Source organism: Rattus rattus, chromosome 5 (genome assembly GCF_011064425.1).
Source record: "Rattus rattus isolate New Zealand chromosome 5, Rrattus_CSIRO_v1, whole genome shotgun sequence".
Taxonomy (NCBI): domain Eukaryota; kingdom Metazoa; phylum Chordata; class Mammalia; order Rodentia; family Muridae; genus Rattus; species Rattus rattus.
In genome coordinates this window covers 68,472,866-68,497,664 of record NC_046158.1, presented here as the reverse complement: position 1 = coordinate 68,497,664, position 24,799 = coordinate 68,472,866, and the positions used below count along the sequence as shown (strand labels likewise).

The 24,799-nt window shown below is 43.8% G+C and overlaps 1 protein-coding gene across 2 annotated transcripts in view; it reads left to right on the top strand.

Annotated features, from left to right (window-relative positions):
* Window positions 1–24,799, top strand: part of Ttc17 (tetratricopeptide repeat domain 17) — a 105,119-nt gene that overhangs the window by 76,138 nt on the left and 4,182 nt on the right. For both annotated transcript variants that reach the window (XM_032903772.1, XM_032903771.1), the window contains 3 exons: window positions 2,218–2,377; window positions 3,689–3,772; window positions 24,157–24,276. In XM_032903772.1, the coding sequence (XP_032759663.1) occupies window positions 2,218–2,377; window positions 3,689–3,772; window positions 24,157–24,276 (364 nt within the window). The remainder of the gene's footprint in view (window positions 1–2,217; window positions 2,378–3,688; window positions 3,773–24,156; window positions 24,277–24,799) is intronic.

The following is a 24,799-nucleotide window of genomic DNA, read 5'->3' as shown; positions in this document are numbered from 1 at the left end:
GTGACCATTGCATAGACATTGTGCACTTTTAGGAGAGGTAGGGCAAATCTAGACGTACCAGCACCTCTGAAGAGAGAGCGAACAAAGGGACGTTTGCTGACTTTCTGCTCTGGAAGCGTTGCTGTCTCCCAGATCTGCCAGCCGTTTTGTTTCATAATCAAGTCTAGTCTGAGTGACTGCTCCTAAAATTTCCTTTATCACAGATACAGTGACCCCTCCCAAATTTCTATCATCAGACCAGACTCCTCGTCAAAGCACCAGACTCATTTATACCCACAGGCTCAAGAAAACATGTAATTTTCTTGCCCTAGTATCCAACATTTAAAAAGAAAATGAAAGAAAACGTTGATTTTGTTTCTCCATTTCATATTCTTTAAAGATTCATTTTTACTTTTTAATGATGTATATATGTACAGGTATGTGCACGTATGAACATAGGTACTCATGGAGTCCAGACAAGGACATAGAGTCCCTTGGAGCTGCAGTTGCAGGAGGTTGTGATCCACTTGATGTGAGCACTGGGAGCTAAAGCTGGGTCCTCTGAAAGAGCAGTGTGTGTTCCTAACCACTGAGCCATCTCTCCAGCTCCTCCCTTTCACATTCTCAGGAAATACGTTCAGCTGTATTCAGGCCAGAAACCCAGATATCATGCTGAATCTGTTATCAGTTCTTGCTACTACTCTGCCCTGAGACCTTTCCAAGCTGTCTGCTTTCCGTCCACACTGCTGCTCCAGCATGTCGTACTGCCACACAGGTGGGTGTGAGCCTCCTGCCCTGCTCATTCTTGCCTCTGCTTTTTCAGTTTGCTTCCTACTACGAGAGTTCTTCAGATGTAAGTCAGGTCCTCTCCCTCTGCCCCTGCCCAGCTCAGCCACAGCCTTCATGCCGAGGTCTTTGCACTCTGCTACTTCAGGAGAGCTGTCATAGCCACCTTGTGGTATGGAGGAGATGTTTCCTCATGAGCACACGTTCAGTATTTTGTGTTTTCTAACTTAGCACATCTGTAATCCTACACCTTCCAAGACATTAGCAACATAGCACATCGGACCTCATATGTTTGTTCGATTATTATAGGCTTGGTATCTGATGTGCAGTAGGTTTGAATAAATAACAATGGATCAATAAGTGTCTTCCAAATACAAGTTAGAAATTTTAAAGTAAAATTTGGTAGTGCCAAATTATATGGTCCATGTGATGCTTTGTATGGTTAGCCTGTGAGAAGTAACCTCTTGGACTGGAGAGAGGGCTAAGTAAGGTAAGAACGTGCACTTCTTCCAGAAGATCAGAGTTCAGTTTCCAGCAACTGTATGGATGGCTCACAACCACCTGTAACCCCAGCACCAGGGATCTCCATGGCCTCTGGTTATCTGCACTTACCAGCACAGAGATACACATATATACATAATTTACATTTTTCAAAATAATTTTTCTCCATCTTTATTAAATTGGGTATTTCTTATTTACATTTCAATTGTTATTACCTTTTCCAGTTTCCAGGCTAACATCCCTCTAACCCCTCCCCCTCCCCTCCTATATGGGTGTTCCCCTCCCCATCCTCCCCCCATTACCGCCCTCCCCCAACAATCACGTTCACTGGGGGTTCAGTCTTGGCAGGATCAAGGGCTTCCCCTTCCACTGGTGCTCTTACTAGGCTATTCATTGCTACCTATGAGGTTGGAGCCCAGGGTCAGTCCATGTATAGTCTTTGGGTAGTGGCTTAGTCCCTGGAAGCTCTGGTTGGTTGGCATTGTTGTTCATATGGGGTCTCAAGCCCCTTCAAGCTCCTTCAGTCCTTTCTCTGATTCCTTCAATGGGGGTCCCGAATAATTTTTTTAAAATTGACTTCTTGAGGTCATGAAATTAAGTACTTAGATTTGATGCCAATACAATGAATGGCCAGTCTGTCTGCTTTTACTGCCTAGCTTCTAGATGACTTTCTCTTTGAGCAGCAAGTATGTTTGTAAGCAGACTCGGGAGAGAAACATTTGGGGCAGTAATTTCCTGTTGACATTCTTAAGAAAGATCAGGAGAAGCAGGCTGTAGAAACCAGTTGTGTGTCTTATTGCTATCTGTTCCCTAAAAGAAGAAAACCTAGAAGAAACCCACTCATTTCAAACCCTCTCTGGTGAGGGAGTCCCATGGAAGTTGGAGGTGCTGATTGTTCGACTCTGCCTACTTGGATTTTCCATGGTTCATGTGGTCATTTCCATTTTCCAGCATCACAGAACATATAGACTTTGCCACACCCATACAACAGCCAGCAATGGAACCTCTGTGCAATGGCAATCTCCCCACAAGCATGCATACCCTGGACCACTTACATGGAGTGTCCAACAGAGCCAGCCTGCACTACACCGGTGAGAGCCAGCTAACAGAGGTGAGTACTAGGCTTGTTGGGATTGTTGTGGTATTAGCTTCACAGCTACAATGTAACTAGCAGCAGAAATCAAGAGGGAACATCCAGGGCTCCCTCGCTTTTTTAATTTTTTTAGTTGGCCCTGACTTAGGTAGCTTTCAGCCAAGCCTAATTCAGTTCAGGCCCTAGGACAGAGCTTATAATTCTTATGACTGTAACCAGCATACCTATCAGGGTGGGCTGGCTTCTGCCTCCCACAGAGAGGCTCAGGAGAGAAACATTTGGGGCGGTAATTTTCCTATTGACAATTCTTAAGAAAGGCAGGAGGACCAACCCAGCATATTCCTAGCAAAGACTGTACCTGAGTGGAGATTTGGAAAACATGTCACAGATGCCCATGTTAAAGGAGAAGTCAGATAAGATAGCAGCTGATATACAGTGGCATGATCCGGCTAGATGTGGGAGAAGGTCATGCTGGTTAGTTTTTTTGTTTTGTTTTGTTTTTGTTTTTGTTTTTGTTTTTTTGAGCTTGGCAAGCGCTCTACCACTGAGCTAAATCCCCAACCCTCATGCTGGTTAGTTTTATGTCAACTTGCTAGAGTTGATTTAGAAGAGGAATTCAGTTGAGAAATGCCTCCACTAGACTAGCCTGTGGTATATTTTCTTGTCTGATATGGGAGTGACCAGCCCTGGTGGTCCTGGGTGCTGTAAGAAAGCAGGCTGAGCAAGCCATGAGGAGCAAGCCAGCAAGCAGCACCCCTCTGTAGCGTGTACATCAGTGACGGCCTCCAGGTTCCTGCCCCGCTTGAGTTTCTGCCCTGACTGCCTGTCATGATGGAGTACATCCTGAGAGTTGTAAGCTGAAATATACCCTTTGTTCTACAAGTTACTTTGGTCATGGTATTTTATCACAGCAATAGAAACCATGACTAAGACAAGGATGTTTGTTGGCATGAAGAAAAGCTAAGAGTATATTATGTGAAGAGGTCGATGACAGTTTACACACACAGCAAATGTCTGGAAATACGCATACGGGCATTAACAGCACCCATGCCGGTGGCAGAACTACAAGTGGATTTGTTGCCTTACCTTCTAGTATTGCCCTGATGACTGTGTTTCCTACATCTGTAAGTTTTCCTAAGTGGGCGAGGACCGTGATCCGTCAGAGTCACCGTAAGTGTACCTTCCACAGACTGGCTCCCCAGCAGACGCACAGCAGTGTCCCAGAAAAGCGTTTTGCTGTGGTGCTCCACCCCCAGCTGAGCAGCAATGGCACCATCCAAATCCGGTCTCTTCTTCAGCTCTCTCACCAACCATCTCCTTCTGTTCCAGGTACTGCAGAATCTTGGCAAGGACCAGTACCCTCAGCAGTCGCTTGAACAAATCGGCACCCGAATTGCCAAGGTTTTGGAAAAAGTAAGTCCCCCAAAGTAGCGAGAAATTGTTGCTCACCCACTGACTTCTTTCTGGATTCCCACATGGCTCTCACCCTTCTGCCTGTGGCTGAGGTGAGCAGAGCCCCAGGGGGAAGTGAGCCCTCAGGGCACCTCGGCACCCTCGTAGCTCCTCAGAAACCTGGTTACTCTTCCCACCACTTCTTTTCGTTCTGGGACTAGGCGTGCCCAGTCAGTGGCGCCTCCTCGCTTCTGCTTGTGTATTGACTGGCAGTGATGCTGGGAATTATAGAACCCAGGTATAGGAAGTGATGCGGTGTGCGTCAGGGAAGAATGTGGTAGACAGGAAATTCCTTGTGAGGTAGGTAGCTTTTCAACTCTAGGCCTGAAGCACATTTACAACACTACATTTTCAACAGCTCAGACAATGTACCTGAAATGTCTAAGATAACTTTTCTGCCTGTGTGTTATGCTCCATAAAGGAGAGGAGTTACATGTTTAGCCTGATTACTCTGTAGCTAAGAATCAATCTAGTACTATCTGATATTGAAGAGGTTATTCATAACGGCGATTAAGAAAAGCAACTCAGTTCAATGTGAGTGTGACCGGACTTGATAACAGTTGACTTCCTATGGGTATTGCACGTGGGAATTGCCCATTTGTAATGAAAGTAGGGCCCATATGTGATCTACAGACCCAAATAAATAAATAGTAAAACATAAGGATAGCCGAGAGTGCCTGAGACAGACAGAAAGGCATATGGGAAGTGGAGCAGAAGATAGGCTGGGATGGCAATCTGAATATGGCCACAGACGTCCACTCCCTGAAGGGAAGATCCCGAGGAGTACAAAGAGCTGGTGTAGTGGTGATACAGACTCGGGACCAGCACACAGAGGAACAGCAAGACCATCGGAGAGCATGCAGCAGGAGAGGCTGTGGGGGCCAAAAGCACAACTTAGTCTAGACTTCTTGCCATGAATTTTAAAAATAACATGAAACAACTTATGAATCAAGATCGCAGAGCAAAACTAAAAACACAGGGAGAGGCTAGCAAAGGGTGTGAAACCAGGATTCTCACCCTGAATGCTAGCAAACAGGAGAGGGAGTCACAGGCAGGCTGGCAGATTGGAAGTGGCAGCAGGGAGAATACAGATGAACACAGGAGGGAGGTACAGGATAGGAAGGAGAAAACGGAAAGCATAACAGAAGAATGGAAGAAAACATGATAGGAAAAATGCAATTGGAGCTAGAATTAAATAAGACTTGGCAAGTTCTTTTCTTTCTGTCTGGTTAAAAGGGCATCTTCCAAAAGAGTTAGCAACGATGCTTATCCAAGCAAATTATTCCACTTTAATAAAGCAAGAGAGAGTCCTTGACGCTTCCTTCCTGACACAACAGTTCAGGCTTCGAGAGAGAGCACCCCGCTTCAGAGCAACTGCATCCAGCACAGGACAAAGTGCCTCTGAGTTATGGTGGGGCTTACATAAAGCAGGTGTCTACAGGCCTTTATACTCATTTAAAACCACAGACCACAAACGTGAGCGTGAGCTCACTGAGAGCAGGCAGTGCTAGCACTTAGAGGCTGCTGGGGATGCCGAGACCTGCGCTGGGCTGGAGAAGGGTGAGGAGCCCAGGGTTAAAGGACCCGAGCCTCCGCCTCCTACTCAGAACCAACGACTTAGCTCTGCTTAGAGAACTGGAGAGCGAGATGCTGGCAGAAGGGGATTTAAAGGCATAGCATATCCAAATGAAAGAGTTACAAATGAGAGAAGTTACTTCCAGATGACGATGAAAGAAGTCACACACTGGATAACACCCAAGGAAAACAGCACGAGGAGGATCATTCTCTTATCAAAAGGAGGCGGAACTGTGGATGGAGAATCTCAAGTTCAGGAACATCCTGGGCTACATCATGAATTCAAGACCTACATGGACTAGACAATAAGACCTTGTTTCAAAATTACAAGCCAGAAGTCCCCCTCCACCCAACACACAAATAGGAAATGAAGGGAAAGTTAAAGAGGTAGATATAAAAGAAAGAAAAGGACCCAATACCCATATAATTAGAGTCCTGAAAAGAAAAAAGGGAGTGGGGAAAAATCAAATCAAATAGTAAAAGGCTTTGAAACAGTATCTTGAAAAGGTGAATCCTCCAGGAAAGCCAGAATTATGTAAAGAGAACCTGTCTTAGTAAATAAATAAATACATAAATCCTATCTAATAAACAGACAATATCAAAAAACTAAAAGAAATAGCATACCATACACTTAGGGAAATTAACCAAGATAGCCAGCTCTAAGATATATTTTAGTAAATTTATATTTTTTAATTACTTCTCTCTCTCTTTTACACTCTCCACTCCCCCCTCCTCTCCCTCCCTCCCACCCTCTCTCCCTCTCTAGCGGGGAATGGGGTATGTGGATGTCTGAGACAACTGTCAGGAATTGGATCCTGCCACCTTGTAGGTTCTAGAATCAAATTTAGTTCTTCTGTCCTGCACACAGGTGCCTCTATTTACTGAGACATCTTCCTGGTCTCTCAAAGTATTTTTAAGAAATGTATCTGAACGTTCAGAATAGACTCGTGTTACTAGGTTTTTAACAAAGACACAATACCAGAAGTCAGTGGACTAACATAGGAAGTTCAAGGGAAAAGCTGTGAGCCTTGAGCTACCAAGGTGGCCATGAGTATAACGTGCATAGGCAACGGTGATGAGCCTGCCGTGATTGTTGCTCCCATGCACCCCATCTGCACAGCCTTGCTGACCAGGGTAGCATAGACGGGACTAGTGTCGAGCGTGGTGTCTGTCTGCACAGCTAAGCTACCTGCAGAAGCCACTGCCATGTATAAGGACATGTCCTCTGAAATACAGGTATGCTGCAGCTGTCAAAAAAAGACTGAGTAGAAACACCCATAAAAGGTCAAGTCAGTGTACTGCTTAATTAGTGGGTACTGGCTGGGAATCGACGATCGTGTGCTGATATTGGAGGAAGGAAAGGGTGTCAGTAAAAATAAGAATGCAAGGAATGTGATGTGAGGTGGCAGCACACATTGTCACTGGGATGAAGACATTCACTACAGGTACAATATGAGCTTTCCTAGATACCAAAGAGAGATTGGGAAAGGGTCAAGTGAAGCAAGCATACAGGAAATGAATATGTATGCACAGGTACTTACATACCTGTAAGTAGGCTGGGGCAGGCTCATTAGTCATAGCCAGAAATGCAGATGGGCTATGACACAAACGAACCTTACCTATTAAAAGAATGAGACTTTCAGAATGGATTAAAGCATAACTAGGGACTGGAGAGACGGCTCAGCAGTTAAGAGCACTGGCTGCTCTTCCACAGTACGTGGGTTTGAGTCTCATTACCCACAAGGCCACTCAAAACCATGTCCAGTTCCAGGGGCTCTGATGCCTTCTTCTGGCCTCTGAGACTCCAGGCATGCACATGGTGCACAGACAGGAAAAGTAGCCATACATAGTTGTGTTTGTTTGTTTGTTTGTTTGTTTGTTTGTTTTTAACTTTAAAAGCACATCTCTAGGTTATGCCGTATGACACACCTACTTAAAATTTAATAAGATTTAAAATATAAGATTTTAAATGGACAAGACATTCAATGACAATACCAAAGCCACTGAAAACCACAAGTTGAAGGACACAGGAAAGTACCAGTGTCCTTGTTGGTTGGTGGTTGGGGGTTCCGCACTCCAGACTTAGCAGAGAGCAGCTGCCTGTCTCCTCACAGTTCTCTCCTCAGCCTCTGCACTCAGCTGAAGTCACTCGCACTGCTGAGGGGAGACGCCCAGACTGCTTTGTCCATTTGATGCCTCCTGAGAAGGCTGCAAGAGCTGCCCAAGCTCCAGATGCAGCTGCCTCTACCTTAGCGAAGTGCATGTCTCAGGGCTCTGCTCTGAGAATGTGTCGCCCACTTTCAGTCCACGCCTGCCTTGAGGGAAGCAATACTCAGACCAGTAGTGCCTAGCAGAATTCGTGAAAACCAAAAGCTATCTTACAGTGCTGCGTAAAGAAAATGCCAAACCCAGAATTCTCTGTCAGCAGAGGTACCCTTCAGAAGCTGAGGAGAAATAGATGTGTTCAGTTGGCCAAAAACTGAAAAAAAAATGTCCACCAGCAGATCTAAACTAAACTAAAATGGGAAGGCAGAGCTATAGGGAAATGACCTCAGGTAGAAGTATGGATGTGCAAGAAATGGAACCAAAATTAAAACGTAAATGCTCAGTGACTTGTATACAGGGACTGCACTGCAGCAGCTCGCTCTAGGGACCTCTCATATAGGATGTGAGGTAGCAGTTACATAGGGAGGAAAGAGTACTGTGTGAGGTTTAAAGTCCCAACACTGACCTGGTGTCAGTCAGACTGTAAGAGTAATGACTTACATGTATGTTTTAAGCCATGGGCTAACTTCCAAAATTATTTTAGGATGCAGATTAGCAGAAGGAAAATGGAATAGCATAAAGTGTTTGATTAAATTGAAGGAAGTCAAGGAACCTAACAATATAGACACATCAAACTAATAACACAGGCACAGAAGCGTCAGGAGATGCTGCCCAGGCGGGATGGAAGTCACGTGTCATCAGCTTTCTAAACACAGCCACTTGCTGCTTAGAAGGGACACTTTAAATATCTGAATATGAAAAGGTTAAAGCACAGACATGAACAATGACGTGGTACAAACAGTGCCAAAGAGGAGCTGAGTATCACTTCATTCTTACTTCAAGGGAAACCGAGGCTGAAGGCACTAATGGAGTTAAAGTGGCAGTTCATAAGGATAACGGGTCTGTGGTAAGCTGGGTAGTGACCCCATGTGCCCAGAGTCTGTGAAAGTTACCTTAGGTCAGAAAGGGAATTCTGCAGATACAACTTTCAGAATTGAGAGATGAAAGGTTATTATATCCTGAGGTACATAGGAAGGCACTGTGTACACTCACAGGCAGCCTTCAAGGAGGGAGGAGATGTAACTTAAGTCAAAACCTGCAGCACTGAAGGTGAAGTGAATGCCAGCCACCTCCAGAGGCCAAAGGAGAAGGAAACGATGCTCCTCCCAGGCCTCTGCAAAGAGTTCAGCCCTGCCGGTCACGGATTTGGACAGTAATGCTGATCTTCCTTTCTTGTCTCCAGAACTGTGCAATAACATATTTCTGTTCCATTAAATCGCCAAGCTTGAGTCAATGTGGCACAGCCATATGCAGTCTGAACATGGACTTACCTAAAAGGAGACATACGCCCAATCTCGGTAGGTTTTGATATGTGTCTCAGAGTAGCTGTAAAACATGTTTGGAAGGGACAGGGCCATGTTTTTTGCAAATGCCTAAGAAAGAGAAAAGAGGGTCACATATCTGATTTTTTTCTTTAAGTTTTAATAGTATTCCAAAATTTTAAATCACTTAGGATATTTCTGACCAGATTAAGCTAATAAATAAGTAAAACTGGGAAGAAAGAAAGAAAGATAGAAAGATAGATTGATCGATTTTCATATAGGTATAAAGAAATTGTAAAGTTATAAAATATTAATTTCTAAACCTGAGAAAAATGCAAAACAATGTCGAAAAATATAACAAGGGGCTGGAGAGATGGCTCAGTGGCTAAGAGCACTGACTGCTCTTCCACATGACTTGGGTTCAATTCCCAGCAACCACACGGTAACTCACAACCGTCTAATTCCACTCCAAGGGGTCTGACACCCTTACACTAATGAACATAAAATTAAATAAATTATTTTTAAAAAAGAGAAAGATATGACAAATGAGAAAATAAGCCCTGTTCCTCAGAGCAGAGTCCCCACAGTGTGAGAGTTCTTCCTGAGTTAATTTGTGATTTTTAGCAATAACAATAAAAGTACTGTGTTTTCTCCAGCACCAGACAAGCTAATTGTAAGTTTATCCACAAGACTGAACAATGAAGAATTACCAGGCAGACTGGAAGAGAACAGTTGGAGAAGAGGAGGACTTAACCTCATATTAAACATACATGAAGTCTTTAATTAAAACCGTTTAATAGCGGTGCGTGAGCACGCAGGCCGGTGAGGAAGGACAGGAAGCTAATTGTCTGTGGCAGCTCAGCACACAGAGGCAGCACCCAGCACAGGAAATCACGTGTTTTAAGCTGAATAGGAAATAGGTAAGATTAAATCCATTCCTTCCACATCTGCTAAGATAAATACGAAAAGGGTCAGAGAATAAACTATTGTAAAAATGGATCTCTTGTGAGTACAGTTAGAACGTGGGTCCCTCTGAGACCTGAAAGTGGCAAACACTTCCTGAATGACTAACTCAGAATTCACATGCAGTGTGGGAAGAGGTTAGCAAATTACATAAAGATTAAAAACTAACACTCTCATAAAGACTATGAACAAAGGGAGTGGACAAATTAAACCTAGGTTTCAGGGTTTTTAAATTTAATTTCTAAGGAGCTCCTAGAAGCACCACTGTCTTCAGATAGGTTAAACATGACAGGAGAGAGGGCTAATGAAGGAGCAGAGGAAATGATGAAAATATTCAGATTGAATTCAACAAGTGTTGCAGTTTAAAGAACTGTGCGGGGTTGGGGGAGGGGATATACTAACAGGCGTGCAGCCCTCTGGCCAAGAGAGAAGCTGGGGTCTCGGTGAGAAGAGAGGGTTGCCGAGCCGCAGACACTGGCAAACAGCAGTGAACACCGAGAGGGGAAGCCGAGACAAAGACTGGGGAAACATTTGGGCAATCTCATCCATGAAGGCAAGAATTCTAGGTATCAGCCCACCATCGGAAGACAAGGGCTTCTGATAAATATCCCAGGATTTCATATGGAAGGTCTGGAGATTGGGCCCTTTCAAGAAGGACCCAATCAGGGAGGAGGCTCTGCAGCCAAAACTTAGCTCTTAGTAATGGAATAAAGTGTGAGGAGAGGGCAGATGCTCTCTGTGAGAAGATAACTGTGGGTTAGCACGAGCCACCAAGCCTGATGAATCAAGATTGGAAAAAAATTCTCTAGAGAACTGAAATTTGTGAGAAGAAAACTTACATGGACTTTTGGTGACTAGGAATTATAAAAACTGAAATTAAAAATGTAATACATGGGCTTTAAACCAGAAAAACAAAAACAAAAACAATCAGAAAAAATAAGATGGTCAGATGAAGTTTGACCAACATCAAGATTGTTCTCTGTGGCAAATAGTATTAAGGACATGGTATAGCCACATGAGATAAACTGAAGCTCAACTCTTACCACAAATCTAATGGCTAAAAGGCTAGGACTGCAGAGTCTTACAAGAATCCCTGGGACTCCTGATGCTGAGTTGTGACCCAGGAGCACAGGAGTGAAAACAGTAGGAGAGACTGGGCTCCACGGTGACTGGAGATTTCTGTGTGTCACCAGCACAGGAGGCAGGCTACAGCGTGGGCAGCAGTACTGCAAACCATCCATCTGATGAGTAAGATGTCCAAGGCATATCAAAAAGTCCTCCCAGTCAATGATAAGAACCTAAAAGTGAGCGTGGGCTTTAAACAACCATTCCTCCAATGATAGCTTGCAGTAGCTACAACCAGGAGGAATGTGCCCCACATCACCAGTCACAGGAAAGTAAACCCTAACCAAAAGGGCTTCACATCTGTTAAAACAGTTGCATAAAACAAAAAAAGTGTTGGTAAGGATGAAGAGGAATTGTAACCCTTGTGTGATGTTGGTATGAACATAAACTCTTACTGTCGCTGTTGGATTTAAAAAGAAAAACGCATCATAGGTCTTCCTAAAGATAGGTGTGCCTAAGGAATCAGCACCTGCACTCCTTGGTACATACTCAAGCGATTGAAAGTATCCTCTCAAGGAAACACTTGTACGTTCGTGTTTGTAGCAGTATTCTTCCAGATAGCCAAATAGTGGGATCAGCCTAAATGCCCAACATCAGATAAATAGACAAGTGAAATGTATGTAAACACAATGATTCAATTGAAATGGAAGGCATTTTTGCCACATTCTACCACATAGGTCAATTTCAAGGAATTATACCGACTAAGCTGTTAGAAAAAAGTCAAATCCTGAATTGATTTCACTTATGTATCAGAATGGTCAGACACACATATCAGATATTATAGTACAGTGATGGTTGCCTGCCGGAGACCAGAGGAAGGGGCTGCTGCTTAATGTACAGTTTACGTTTTCAAATGAAAAACGTTTTGCACAGTGATTGTATACAGTGTGAGTGCTTGGAGCACTGCCAAACCGTACATTTAGAAGTGGTGATCATCGTAAATTAGACAATGGAACATAAGCATAGTCATAGGAGCAGAGAAGATACACGTTAAGATGGGTTATTAGAAAATGCCCAACCTGTGGGGTAAAAAGTAAAGGTGTGTAAGGGGCCTTCACCTAGGGGCTTAAAAGACTTGAGACAAACCTAAAAACAAACAACAAGGAGTCCATCATCCCTCCAGGAAGAAGAGAGGGCAGTGCAGAAGCAACACTTGTAGAAGTTAAGACCTAAGCATTCTCTAGCAGTGATGAAGGGCATTATTCCATAGAATCAAGACAGGCTGTGAACAAAAACTATGAATACAAAGAATCGTCAGTATAACATCATAGTGACTGTGGACAAAAGACAAAACCTTAGACGATAGAGGAAAAGGTATCACATTCAAATGAACTACAGCCAGCCGCTCAACAGGAAGGTCAAACCAGAACCCCAAGGAATCTCATGACTGGGAAAACACTGCTACCCTAGACACTCATCCCCTGTAAGTATCATATGGAAAAATGGGCTCTCAACTGTGTGCAGCGTGGACAAAGAGACAAAGAGAGGGAAGGAACAGAAAGTAGAGCCACAAATGACCACAGGGTTCAATGTGAAAATCTTTCTTGAATAAATGACTTGAAATAATAATAGAAAAACCCTCCACTGCACCTCGTGTAGTCCCTAAAAGTCAACTCGAGATAGGTCGTGTGAGTATCAAGTATCAAAGCTGAAACAGTACAACTGCCAGGGTAACATTGGAGGTCTTCAGATCCTTAGAGCAGGCAAGTGAAGATGTTCAGAACAGAAAGAGCAGGAACTGTACAGGCAAAAATGAAAAACTGGACTTCACCAAAATTCTCTTCAATAGATACATTAGACAAGAGGCAAGGCACCATGTAGGTATTGACAGCTCGTGAATCTGGCATGGGACTTGAACTCAGCAACTATAAAGAACAGAAATACAAACCAAATCCAAAGAAAGCACACCTAGAAACATAGGTGTAAAAGTTCTAAGATTAATGACATGTTGGAGGACACAGGATGTCCAAACTAACAAAATCAGAAATGCCACAGATTCAGAGGATATCAGATCTTACTATAAAGCCTATATTCAAAAAGCAGGGACAATTTCCTAGACAGATGATTGAACATAAAAAGGGTGGCAGCTTATTCCGGTTTTAAATCTGACCTTCATGACGCACCAATATTATCAAAGTGAAAAGATTATTTCTATGGATTTACACATTTACCTCAAAGAAACAAAGAAAGAGAACTTAGACCAAAAACAAAAATACCAATAAAATTCTGGCAAACCAATCCAAGAGCACATCAAAACAATCATCCACCATGATCAAGTAGGCTTCATCCCAGGCATGCAGGGATGGTTCAATATACGGAAAACCATCAACGTGATCCATTATATAAACAAACTGAAAAAACAAAACCACATGATCATTTCATTAGATGCTGAAACAGGTCTATTCAGTTAGCAATCCCACTAAAATCAGGGACTTACTTATTCAATATAGTTCAATGAAATTGGAACAATGATAGGATTGTATCAGCAAAAGAATGTAGCCTTCCTCTACACAAAAGAGAAAACGAGAAAGAAATTAGGAAATGACACCCTTCATAATATTCATACAATAAGAACTTCAAGACTCTTGAAGAAAGAAATTGAAGAAGATCTCAGAAGATGGGATCTCCCATGCTCATGGATTGGCAGGATTTTTGGCCATTCAAAGTGATCTACAGATTCAATGCAATCCCCATCAAAAACATCCATTCTTCAAAAATATGCTAACAAAAACCCAGGATAAAAAGTCAACAATAAAAAGGACTTCAGGGGGAATCACTATAATCTCAAAGCAGTATTACAGAAAAGATAAAAACATGGTATTTACAGAGACAGAAGATAGACCAATGGGGAGACCCAGAAAGAACCCACACTCATGTTGATTTTTGACAAAGGGCCAAACCATCCAATGGAAAAAGAAAAGTATTTGGAGGTCAACATGTAGAAGAATGCAGATCCATCCATGCTTATATTAGAGTTCAAGGACTCCACATCAAAAGAAACAAACTAATAGAAGAAAAACTAGGAAGCATTTGGAAACATGGGCCCTGGAAAAATTTCCTGAACAAAAAAAAATATGCTCTAAGATCAAGAATCGACAAATGGGATCTCAGAAAAACTGCAAAGCTTCTGTAAGGCAAAAAGGACACTGTGGTTAGGACAAACGGCAACCAACAGATTGGGAAAAGAGAGAGAATATACAAAGAATGCAGGGGCAAATCAATTAAAAAATGGGATTCAGAGCTAAACAGAGAATTCACAGCTGAGGATATGACTAAAGAAATGAGGTAGTCCAACTATGTTCATACCAGTGAGAAGAAGCAGGTGAGAGTTGTGAGAAAGGGAACATCCTCCATTGTTGGTGGGGTTCACAAGCCCCAGTATATCAGAAGCCCCCATATACCCAAAAGATGCCCCAACATATAAAAAGACAGGGCTCCACTATGTTCAAGCCTTATTTATAATAGCCAGAAGGAAAGAACCAGATGCCCTTCAACAGAGGAATGGATACAGAAAATGTGGGAAAACATCTACACAATGGGCCTATCAAAAACAATGACTTTTGAAATTCAGAGGCAAAGAGTAACCCAATCACAGAAAGACATACATGGGTCTTTAGCCAAATACATTAGATCCCAAATGAAACTCAAGAAGCTAGAATCTAATGTCAGAATAAGAAATGATGCAGCAGCAGAATAGATGAACTTGCCAGCAAGACTGAAGACAAGCAGGCAAAAAGCAAAGTGTTTTTCTTCTACATCCTTTTATTTTTTAATATGGGTGGCCACCAGAAGGTGCTACCCTCATTCGACATGGTTCTTCCTACTTCAAATAATCTAATCAAGGAAGTTCTTTTCAAGAGTGGCCAGAAGTTTGCATTCTAGAACCAGTCAGGTTGACAACCAAGATCAGTCATCACAATGAAAATACAAGGAAATGAGTTCAATCCCCAGAAACTGTGTTTAAAAAGCCAGACACGGTAGCACATGCTCATAATCCCAATGCTAGGGATAAAGACAGGATCCACAGGGCTCACAGGCCAGCCCAGTAGCCTGCTTGATTAGCTCCGTGTCAGAGAGAAACAGGCTTACGCTTACATAAACAAGGCAGGCACCCGAGAAGTGACATCATTATCCTTGGTCTCATGCACATGTGTATGCCCCGCCTCAGATTTACCACCGACATGAACTAATACACAGAGAGAGAGACAGAGACAGAGGGGGGGGGAGAGAAAGAGAATTCATAATGTGTGTTCAGCCCTATCCCCCTATCTATGGGATTCTAGACACAAACTAGGAGTAGGTTCCGTATACCTGTGCTCATAGAAGTTGTGCTGCTTCCTGGAGAAGGTTTAGACAGAAACAGCATGGAAGGACTTTCTCAGCTGTTGGGTATTTGAGCAGTTGTCGAAGTCAAATGTTACATCTATGTGAATTATGTCTCATAATAATAATAATAATGGTTAAATAAACCACCAAAAGATCTCCCGACTACCAAAGACAGAAAAATGATACCAACAGGCTTAAACTAAAAATCTCTAGACCGTCTTTTCAGGCCAAAGGAAAATGATCGCAGATGGAGGCTCAGAAATTCAAGAAACAACAGAGAGCACCTGACAAAAATCAGTGCTGGGCATCAATGTAATAAGGATACACAAATGAGTAGACAGCGCCCTCAGAAGTTACCCACAGCTGCAGGCGTGCACAGGCAAGACGCAGCTGCCGTGATAGCTTTAGGCGTCGGCGGTCGGCCCAGTTCAGTGTTTCTCATTCACACATGGCCTCCCTCAGAAGAGGGTGGGACAGGAAGGGCAGTGAGCTACCACACAGCAGTGGATGTTTACTTCCAAGTGAGCTGCACAGCAGATTATCCTCTACCTAAAGAACGAATTAGATGATCCACTGTAGCTTAGGTCTCTCAAGTTTCTCATAAGCATCCACCCTTCTGTAATAGTCTCGTGCACCAGCCGAGGCTGGGGGTTTCCATGAATTGTAACCATGTTTGTTGTAGTTACCCAATCCAGATAGTTTACCACTCAGGGTCATTTTCACTGTAAGCTCTGGTGCCTATAACCACTGTTTATTAGAAGACCTGAAAAGTTAGTCCAGCCTTGTCTCCATTGTAGGACCACAGGCTCAAGTCCTCTGCTCTGAGTAAGTGGCTTTCTCTAGTACTCAGACTTCAAGGGCCCCTGTGCCCCTCTCCCATATTCAGTAAGCGCCAGTCAAGCTTGAGATTTGTATTGCCTCTGTTCTTGGGTGGTACAGGATGACACTATTGGTCTGAAGACCTTACTTAGCACAGGGCTGGAGGACCAGCAGCCATGCTTCTTTCCTGTTGACCATGGGCAGCCTAGCAAAGATCTCTGTGTTCTCTTGCCTTCAGCTTTTAAAATAGCCATTACCTTTTAGTATTCTTCAAGTACCCATCTGTAATTATCTCCTTGGGGAATTATTGAGTTTGCATTGCCATTAATTATCACCAGCTGTCAGCAGATGACATTAATTAGACTCCGCTTTGGGTTTGAGATCGATAAGCATCATCAGACCCCCAAGACTCGCTGAGCTTTCTACACATGGTACTCAGATGTCTCTGCAAAGGTCCCTTCTGTGCCACCTGATTTGATTTGCACCAAGCTGCTGCCATCACTACCGCAGTATGTGCTTGGTTGTCACATTGTCCCATTTGACCTTGTGAGCTGGTACAGAGAGAGGAGTTCTCCCTCTGTGGGCCTCATTTCCCAGGCGTGGGCTCATAGGGATGAGTCCACACTGTCTGGGTCAGCCAAAAACTCAACCTGGCGGTGGTGTGTCCTTTCACTGTGTGGGTTGTTTCCTTTGTCGTATACAAACAGTCTCAGTTACCTAGCGTCCCCTTGTCACCTGTGCTTTTGAGTTCTCCATCTATAAAAGTTACTGTCAGCGTGGAGCTGTCCTCTGCTTCTGATGCTGTTACAGATCGGTCTTCCATTTGGCAGTAACAGGTTTTGTGTGAAAAGGGCTGCTAAATGAACACCTGTCCTCCTGAGTCGGAACTGTGAGGGTCTCCAACACATGGCATCATTTGTAAAGATTCTGACTTCATCTGCCACAGTGCCTGGCCCTGTGCTGAGAAGCACCTCAGTGCCTCAGCTGTGATTCCTTGGCTCCGAGTCACAGTGAAAGGAACCAGGATTCCTAGGAAAAATCGCTCTTTAGAGAAGGTTTATTTCTGCATGTGTGTGTGTGCAGTCTTGAGTGAGTCTGTGTGCAGCCTGTGCATGCAGGTACCAGAGAAGCCAGAGAGTGCATAGGATCCCTGACTTGGAGTTACAGGGGCTCTTAGCTGACCTGTGGGTACTGGGAACAGAGCCCAGGTCCTCTGCAAAAGCAGGATCACAGAGCATCTATCTAGCCCCTAGAAACAGTTCCCACCAAGTCTAACAAAGAACCACACAAAGACAACAATTAACAATTAAGTCATGTCAGAAGAACTCAGAGACGACTTAAATAAGTTCCCTTTGGCTAAGCACAGGCTAAGCTGGGTGACAGGGTTAGTACGTGCAATGCATGGACCTTATCGCATGTATTTAAACTAATAAATTTGCTATGATAATTTTCATATAGGGTTCATGAGAACGGCTTGTTTACTGAAATGTAACTAATCAGAACTGCATGCATGTATTCTTCCTTCCGTGGTTGTACTTTGACATAAATAACTGATGAGGAACTGTATAGAAGGTTCCAACTGAAACGCTAGGAATGAGAGCCCCGTGTGTTTCTGGGGCTGTCCTGCTCACAGATGTAAGGCAGTTACTGGTTGCTGCCTTCATAGACTAAAAGCGACACCGTGTGTGTGGACTGTTGGAAGTTTGCATCACTATCTGGAGACAGTCCTGCCCTTACTTTTCCCTAAGAAAATCAGAGCCCAGTCTGGTCCCCAGTAGCTAATGACAGGCATTGTTGGGGAAAGGAGCATGTTATACAGAATCACTGGGAAGCCTGCAAGGATGCAGCGACTGCTCCATGTTACATAGGCCTGCCTCTTCACAGACATAATGGATGAGGGAAAAACTAGCAAGACTGCAGAGGTCGACCAATTGCAGTATGCGAGCCTCACTTAAACTACTATTATTCACACTGTGAACGCAAAGCAGAACTTTCACAATCCAACTGGGGGAAGTATGTCAACTGAATAATTGATGGTATTAAAGAATAAGTTGCAATATTTTAGATATAATGTATTAATCATAGGCTTTGATGTGAGTTTTTACCTCAGCAGTACCCTGAAAAATTTATTGGTGAGATTCTGTGAAGCCTGGGGTTTGCATCCATTTAACATACGAGAGTGTATGGGATAAAAACGGGCTGCCCAGTGCAGAAGCCAGTGCTGAGCACATGGAGATCACACTGCTTTCTACTGTGTGTGTGCACATGCAGGGGTCAGTTCACAGCTTGCTGCTTGGTTTTCTTCTTCTATCATGTGGATTCCGAGAAGCAAACTCAGGTGATCAATCTTGGCACCGTTACCTGCTGAGCCATTTTGCTGGCCCGTGTTTACACTTTCTAAATATCCATTATAATACATTTTAAGGAAATTTAAACATGATAAACTTTTAAAAAAACAGTTTAATGGCAACAATAGGGGGAAAAGCTAGTGAAATCAGAAAGGGTTAATAGAACCCAATTGGTAGAAAGAAAGATTTTTCTTTTGGTGGAGGGGTGTATTTTTGAAAGAGGATCTGGTGTAACCCAGGGTGGCCTCAAACTTAGAAGATGACCATGAGTTTCTGAACCCCCTGCCTTCACTTCCCAAGTGCTAGGGTCACATGTATACACCAGCTGTAAGTGGAATAATTATTTAAGTTGAGTCACGCAATAGGTGGACAGGTTAGATGAATCTGATTAGTCACTTAGAAACTTCATGTGAGGAATTGCATCAGTCCTCTGCCCAGGGAGTTCCTGGGCACTGGAACACCTGCTGGCCTTCTCCATGAAGCCCAGGCCGACCTGGTGATGCTTGGCTCTCCACTGTGCTAACACTGCACCTCCAAGTACAACAGTGGACTTAACAGCAAGCGCCTTGGATAAAGAGGTAAGTCAGGCAGTAGACAGGAAATGTCGTGTGTCCCACCTGAACACAGTATAATAAAGCTACCTGACTACAATGACAGATAACCGTGAAAGCATGTGTTCAGTCAGGGTACTGTCAGGAAGACAGAGAAGACACTAGGCGTCTCAAAAAACCAAACTTAATTTGGAAAACAGATTCCATTGTTGTAGAAGGATGAAAAGGGGGAAAGGAAATGCTGAGGTAAACCACAGGCAACAGCTGTAGTGAGTCCTCCCAGCCTAGGGGTGGCAGAAAGCAAGCACTGGGGCCTCTGCTAGCTTACAGATGTACAGGAAGCATTCTGCAGGACTCTAACAAAATTTGGCTGTGATGAGGCACAGTGAGGGGGAAGCCAAGTGCCCCCAGCTGTGGTTGCTATTGTTGAAATGAGTCTGGGTGATGTCACAGAACAGGAAGAACAACTTCCCTTTCCTCACCAGCCCTCCAGCCCACTAGGGCAGATGTTTGCAGACCATAACAAGAAGCCTTCTTACAACAGAGAAAGGCGATTTTCAGACTTAGAGCCGTAGGACCACAGTGCAGATTATAGAATTAGACTGGAGACAGAACAGCTTAATAAATATCAATGCAGACATTCGTTCATATACTCATTCAGTGGGTATTTACCAAGGGCTTAGTTACTATGTTTCACTCGTCAGTGCTTCAGATAAGTCAGTGAAGGAAACCTGAAGGATTTCTGACATCGTGGAGATTAGGAAAGGACAGATCACCTACAGAGGGGTAGTGGCTGAAATGACAGCCTGTGTGATAGGGCCATCAAAGCCAGATGACTATTTTGAAAGGACACAGACCCCCTAGAATTATATGACCTTCTGTGAGGGAAGGATAAAGACATTTAAAGATAAAAAGCTAAGAAAAGTTCACATTCCAAGAGTCCTGCCCCAAAGGAACTTTATGTAATAGCCACCAGTGCGTTATCCCAAGACACAAGATTTGCTAAGAAGTAAGATGATAAAGTTACATATACAGACATAACCTATAAGTAGTGGTTGTAGATTTTAAAAGAAACGACAAGACTGAAATCCTGTAGTTTGGATCTGTGACAAAAACCTGAAGCGAACAGTTTAAAGAAGGAAAGACTGGGCTCTCTGGAGGCTGAGTGTGAGGCCAACTTGAGCTACATAGAAAGACAGCATCTTAGATAGGAGGAGGAGGGAAAGAAGGGAGATTGGTTTACTACCTTTTGAATATCAGTAGGATCTGTAGTGATGTCTACCCACTCTCAATCCTACTATTAATATTTCGTATCAGTATGTTTGCACATAAGTGCACAGGTGCATACATCTATGTGTGCATACAGAGTCTGATGAGGACATCAGGTATCCTCTTCTGTCATACTCCACATATTCCATTCAGTGTCCCTCCTGGAGCTCACTTTTTTTTTTGGCTCAGTCTGTACAAGAACAAGCTCTAGTGACCCCGTCTCCACCTGACCCTTCAGAGCTAGGGTTACAGGTCTCGAAAGGTGCTTGGGTCTTAACTCTAATCCTCACGATTACACAGTCAGCACCCTTACCTGTTGAGCCATCTCTCCAGCCCCCTGCTTCCATGACCAGTGCCTTAGTTTGGGTTGAATTGCTCTGAAGAGACGCCATGATCACGGCAACTCTTAGTAGGCAAACATTTAATTGAAGATGGCTTACTTAGTTCATTGTCCTAGAAGGACGCATGGCTGCATGCAGACAGACGTAGTGCTGGAAGGAGTGGGGAGTTCTATATCTTGATCCAAAAGCAGCAGAAGGACACTGTGTCCCGCCTAGCTTGAGCATAGGAAATCTCAAAGCCAACCCCCACAGTGGCTCCCTTCCTCCAACAAGGCCACAGCTCTTAATAGTGCCATGGCCTATGGGGGCCATTTTCTTTCAAACCACCACAACCATCTACCTTCTACAATTTCTTCTACTTAAGTTAAATTAAACTGGAAGTTTGTAGCGTGGGTTTGAGCCTTTTTTTTTCTAAATCTAAATATTCTCTCAAAACTTAAGGCAAAGTTCATTTATCAACCTTTCATGTGGTTGTTTAGAGTGATTTGTAGCTTCCTCTGATTTAAAGATGTTACCTGGTTGCCAAGGAGCGAGGTGTTTTCCAGTTTCTGTGCATATGCTGCGTATTCTATGATACTAACAAACATTCTTAACTTGCTCAGGTTGTTTTCTGTCCTAGAAGGTGGGCTCGGTAAATATTTCATACACTAAAAGAAAACAGCATTTGCTGTTAGGTAAAACAATCTAGAAGCATTAATATACATTGATTGATACTATTGTTCATGCTTTCTCTGTCTTTGCTAATGTTTACCTGCTTCCGTGAATTACTGAGAGGCATAGTAAATATCCAGCTGTAATTATGAGTTTGTTTATGTCTTAGTTCTGTAAGTTCTGTTATTAGGTACAGTACTCAATGAAATAGAAAACAAAAAAGTACAATCAACGCTCTAGAACTTGGGGGTTTTTAAACAGAAAAACTGATAGCAAAGTTGGTTTTAAAAAATTATAAATAACAAATATCAGGTGGAAAGAGAAAACTGCAGCTCTGTTACATTCAAGAAGTGGTGGTGGTGGTGGTGGGGGTGGTGGTGGTGGTGGCTGTGGAGGATGGTGGTGGTGGATGGTGGTGGTGGTGGTGGTGGTGGTGGTGGTGGTGGTGGTGGTGGTGGTGGTTTAAATACACCTGGGGCTGGGGAGATGGCTCAGTGGTAAGAGCGTTGTGGCACAAGTGTGAGGACCTGAGTTTAAATCCCCAGCACCCACATAACAAAACAGATGGGGCCATGCACACCTGCTGTGCTGTGGGGACAGAGGCAGAGCTGATTGAATGCTACCCCAGTTTACGGTTCAGGAGAGAACTTGCCTAAAGGAATGAGGACTCATGCCTCAGTGCACAGGCACATACGCCGCACGTGTGTGTGTGTGTGTGTGTGTGTGTGTGTGTGTGTGTGTGTGTGTGTATCACATAAGCATATATGCCATACTTCCATACATGTAGACTAAATAAAGGTGTGTACTTATAGCTTTATATGAATAAATTTAAAAACATATAACTTAAATAAATTCCTTTAAAAATGTTTTACCTAATCTAATTCAAGAAGGAAAGAAACAAAAGTAATCTAAAAAGTCTTAATACTCTCAAATAAATAGAGCAGTTAAGTTTTAAAATGTGTTTTCACCAAGAAATATAAACAGAGGAATTCTACCAAAGTTTTGGTAAATACTTCAATCCCAACAGACTTTGGAGTCAGAGAAGAGGAACAATTTCTGGTTATCTCTTTAGGACAAAAGTGTCCTAAAAACAAAACTAGACACTTGGAGATGTACATAGTGAGTTATATATAAATTTTAAGTTACAGACTTAATTTTATAGGCATAAAGGTATCATAAGCAAACTATTGAAAGGCTGGGTCCAGTAATGCTATTTCAGATTTATATTGACCAATGTGGGTTATCCAAGAAAGCAAGCAGTAGAACATTAGGAAAGTCCAAAGTTTCCAAACTGAAGAAGGTTCTGAAAGTTGACTGCCAAACGTGTCCCTGTCCACGTGTGAACTAATGCAAAATGAGCAGCAATGCAGTCCCGTCCATGTCTGAACTAATGCAGAATGAGCAGTAATGCAGTTCCGTCCGTGTCTGAACTAATCAGAATGAGCAGTAATGCAGTCCCGTCCGTGTCTGGAGTAATACAGAATGAGCAGCCAGGGACCATGCCACCTGCAGAGCATGGCTCCTGAGCTGACTCGTAAGGAGGAAAAGACGAAAGCAAGGCTCTCACTTCGGGGGATACACAGACTCCTCACTTCTCAGCTCTGCGTGTGTATTATACCTCTCCATAGCTGTGGTTGACACCAGGACCAGGCATGCCTTACAGAGGGAAGAGTTCACGTGGCTCACAGCTCCGGGAGGCATGGCAGAAGGCTGCTGGAGAAGGAAGCTGAGAGATCACGTCTCCATTCACACACAGCAAGAAAGACAGCAAACTGGAAGTGAGGCAAGACTGAGCTCTACACCCACCCCGTGACGTGCTTTCTCCAGCAAGGCCCGGCCACCTTGCCACACCACCACAGACTGGGGACCAAGATCCAGCACCTGAGCCGGTGGAGAGCATGTCTCATGCTGGGAACAAGCAAAGAAGTGAATCCAAAAAGAGAAATGTATGGCAAGAAGAAACATTACTCAGGGAGGATGCTGCTTTCTCTGCAATAGTCAGAAAATCTGCAGTCAGATTTTTAGGAGCATTTTTATCAGGTGACTGCATGTAAGGTCACTAAAGATAAGTTACACCTCCATATGTTCAAAGCATTTGATATAACAACAAAGAAAGCAGAATCTGTGATCAGAAAGCAATAAAAGCTGAAAGGCACTTTAAAGGACATACATAGTAACAGTGTTCCTGGGTTCTACATTCACAAACATTTATGTATTTACATCCGCCATGTTTGTGAATTAGAAGACCCACACCATTAGCCTGTCAGCCTGACCGAGAATCAATGCTGACAACCTGAAAATGCCGACAGAGCTTTGGAATGGTGGCAGGACTTTCGGACTGGTCGGATGGTGGATACCACATCAGCCTGGCCTCAGAGTCCATCCCCACGTTCCGGGGATAACAGGAGAGAAGCAGCTACTGAAGTCCTCCAGCCTCCTCCATTCCTAGGCCATGACATGCGTGCACCACGTCATTTATTAATTTCATCTTTTTATTCTAAAAAGATGTTTAAGAAGAGCAGAACTTTGAATCTTTAAGGAAAGATAAGGATTAAAGAGTGGACATGAATTCTTAGTGCCACTGAGAGTCAAGAATGACAGACTAAGATCCCAGTTAAGCACCATTTCACCCACGTGATACACTCAGGAGTATGCTTCTCAGTTCACAGATGTTAACTAGAGCAAGCAGGGACACAAGAGCCTCTCTGCTGTGCACTTTGGTGGCCTCGGACAAGGCACATGGGGGTGTGGGTGAGAAGACCCTGGCCTTAGCCTGTCCTTGCTTTGCAGAATCAGACATCATGGGTCCTTTCCAGCATGGCAGCCCTCTACTGGAGAGTGAAAGGTCAGGGGAAAAAAGCCATCGACTGCCTGCGCCAGGCCCTCCACTATGCTCCCCACCAGATGAAGGTGAGTGGGGGTGAAGGAGCTCCCTCTCCATGGCCCAGGGCTAATGCTGTTGCAGTTAGGCTTCCTCACGCTCACCCAGTGTGGAATTGGCATCCTGAGGTGACTGAGGAGAGGTGGTGACCTATGACTGTCCCTACTTCACACCTGTACTGAGAGCCAGGCCACGTACAAGGAGTCCTCCGGTTGAGCAGGATGCCTGTTTGGGAGTCATTCTGGGGTTAGCTCCTCCACTGTGGGTTTGGCCAGCCCCTAAGTGCTTCATTTCCTATCCCTTTGTATATATTCCTCCTACACACACAGCCTGCCAACCTTGGATCTTTCCATAGCACCCGCCGTTAACGGCGGCTGAGAGCCTGCAGTTTATTATCAGATGCATACTGAGTTCCGCATTAATCTAGACGCCCTACATTGTACAGACCCAGCCTTATCTGCTTGTCAGACAGTGCACAGGATGTCAGAAGAGAGCCGCTTCACTGAGGGCAGCTCTGCACTGGTTCTCTGACCTAGGCCCAGACGTGAACAC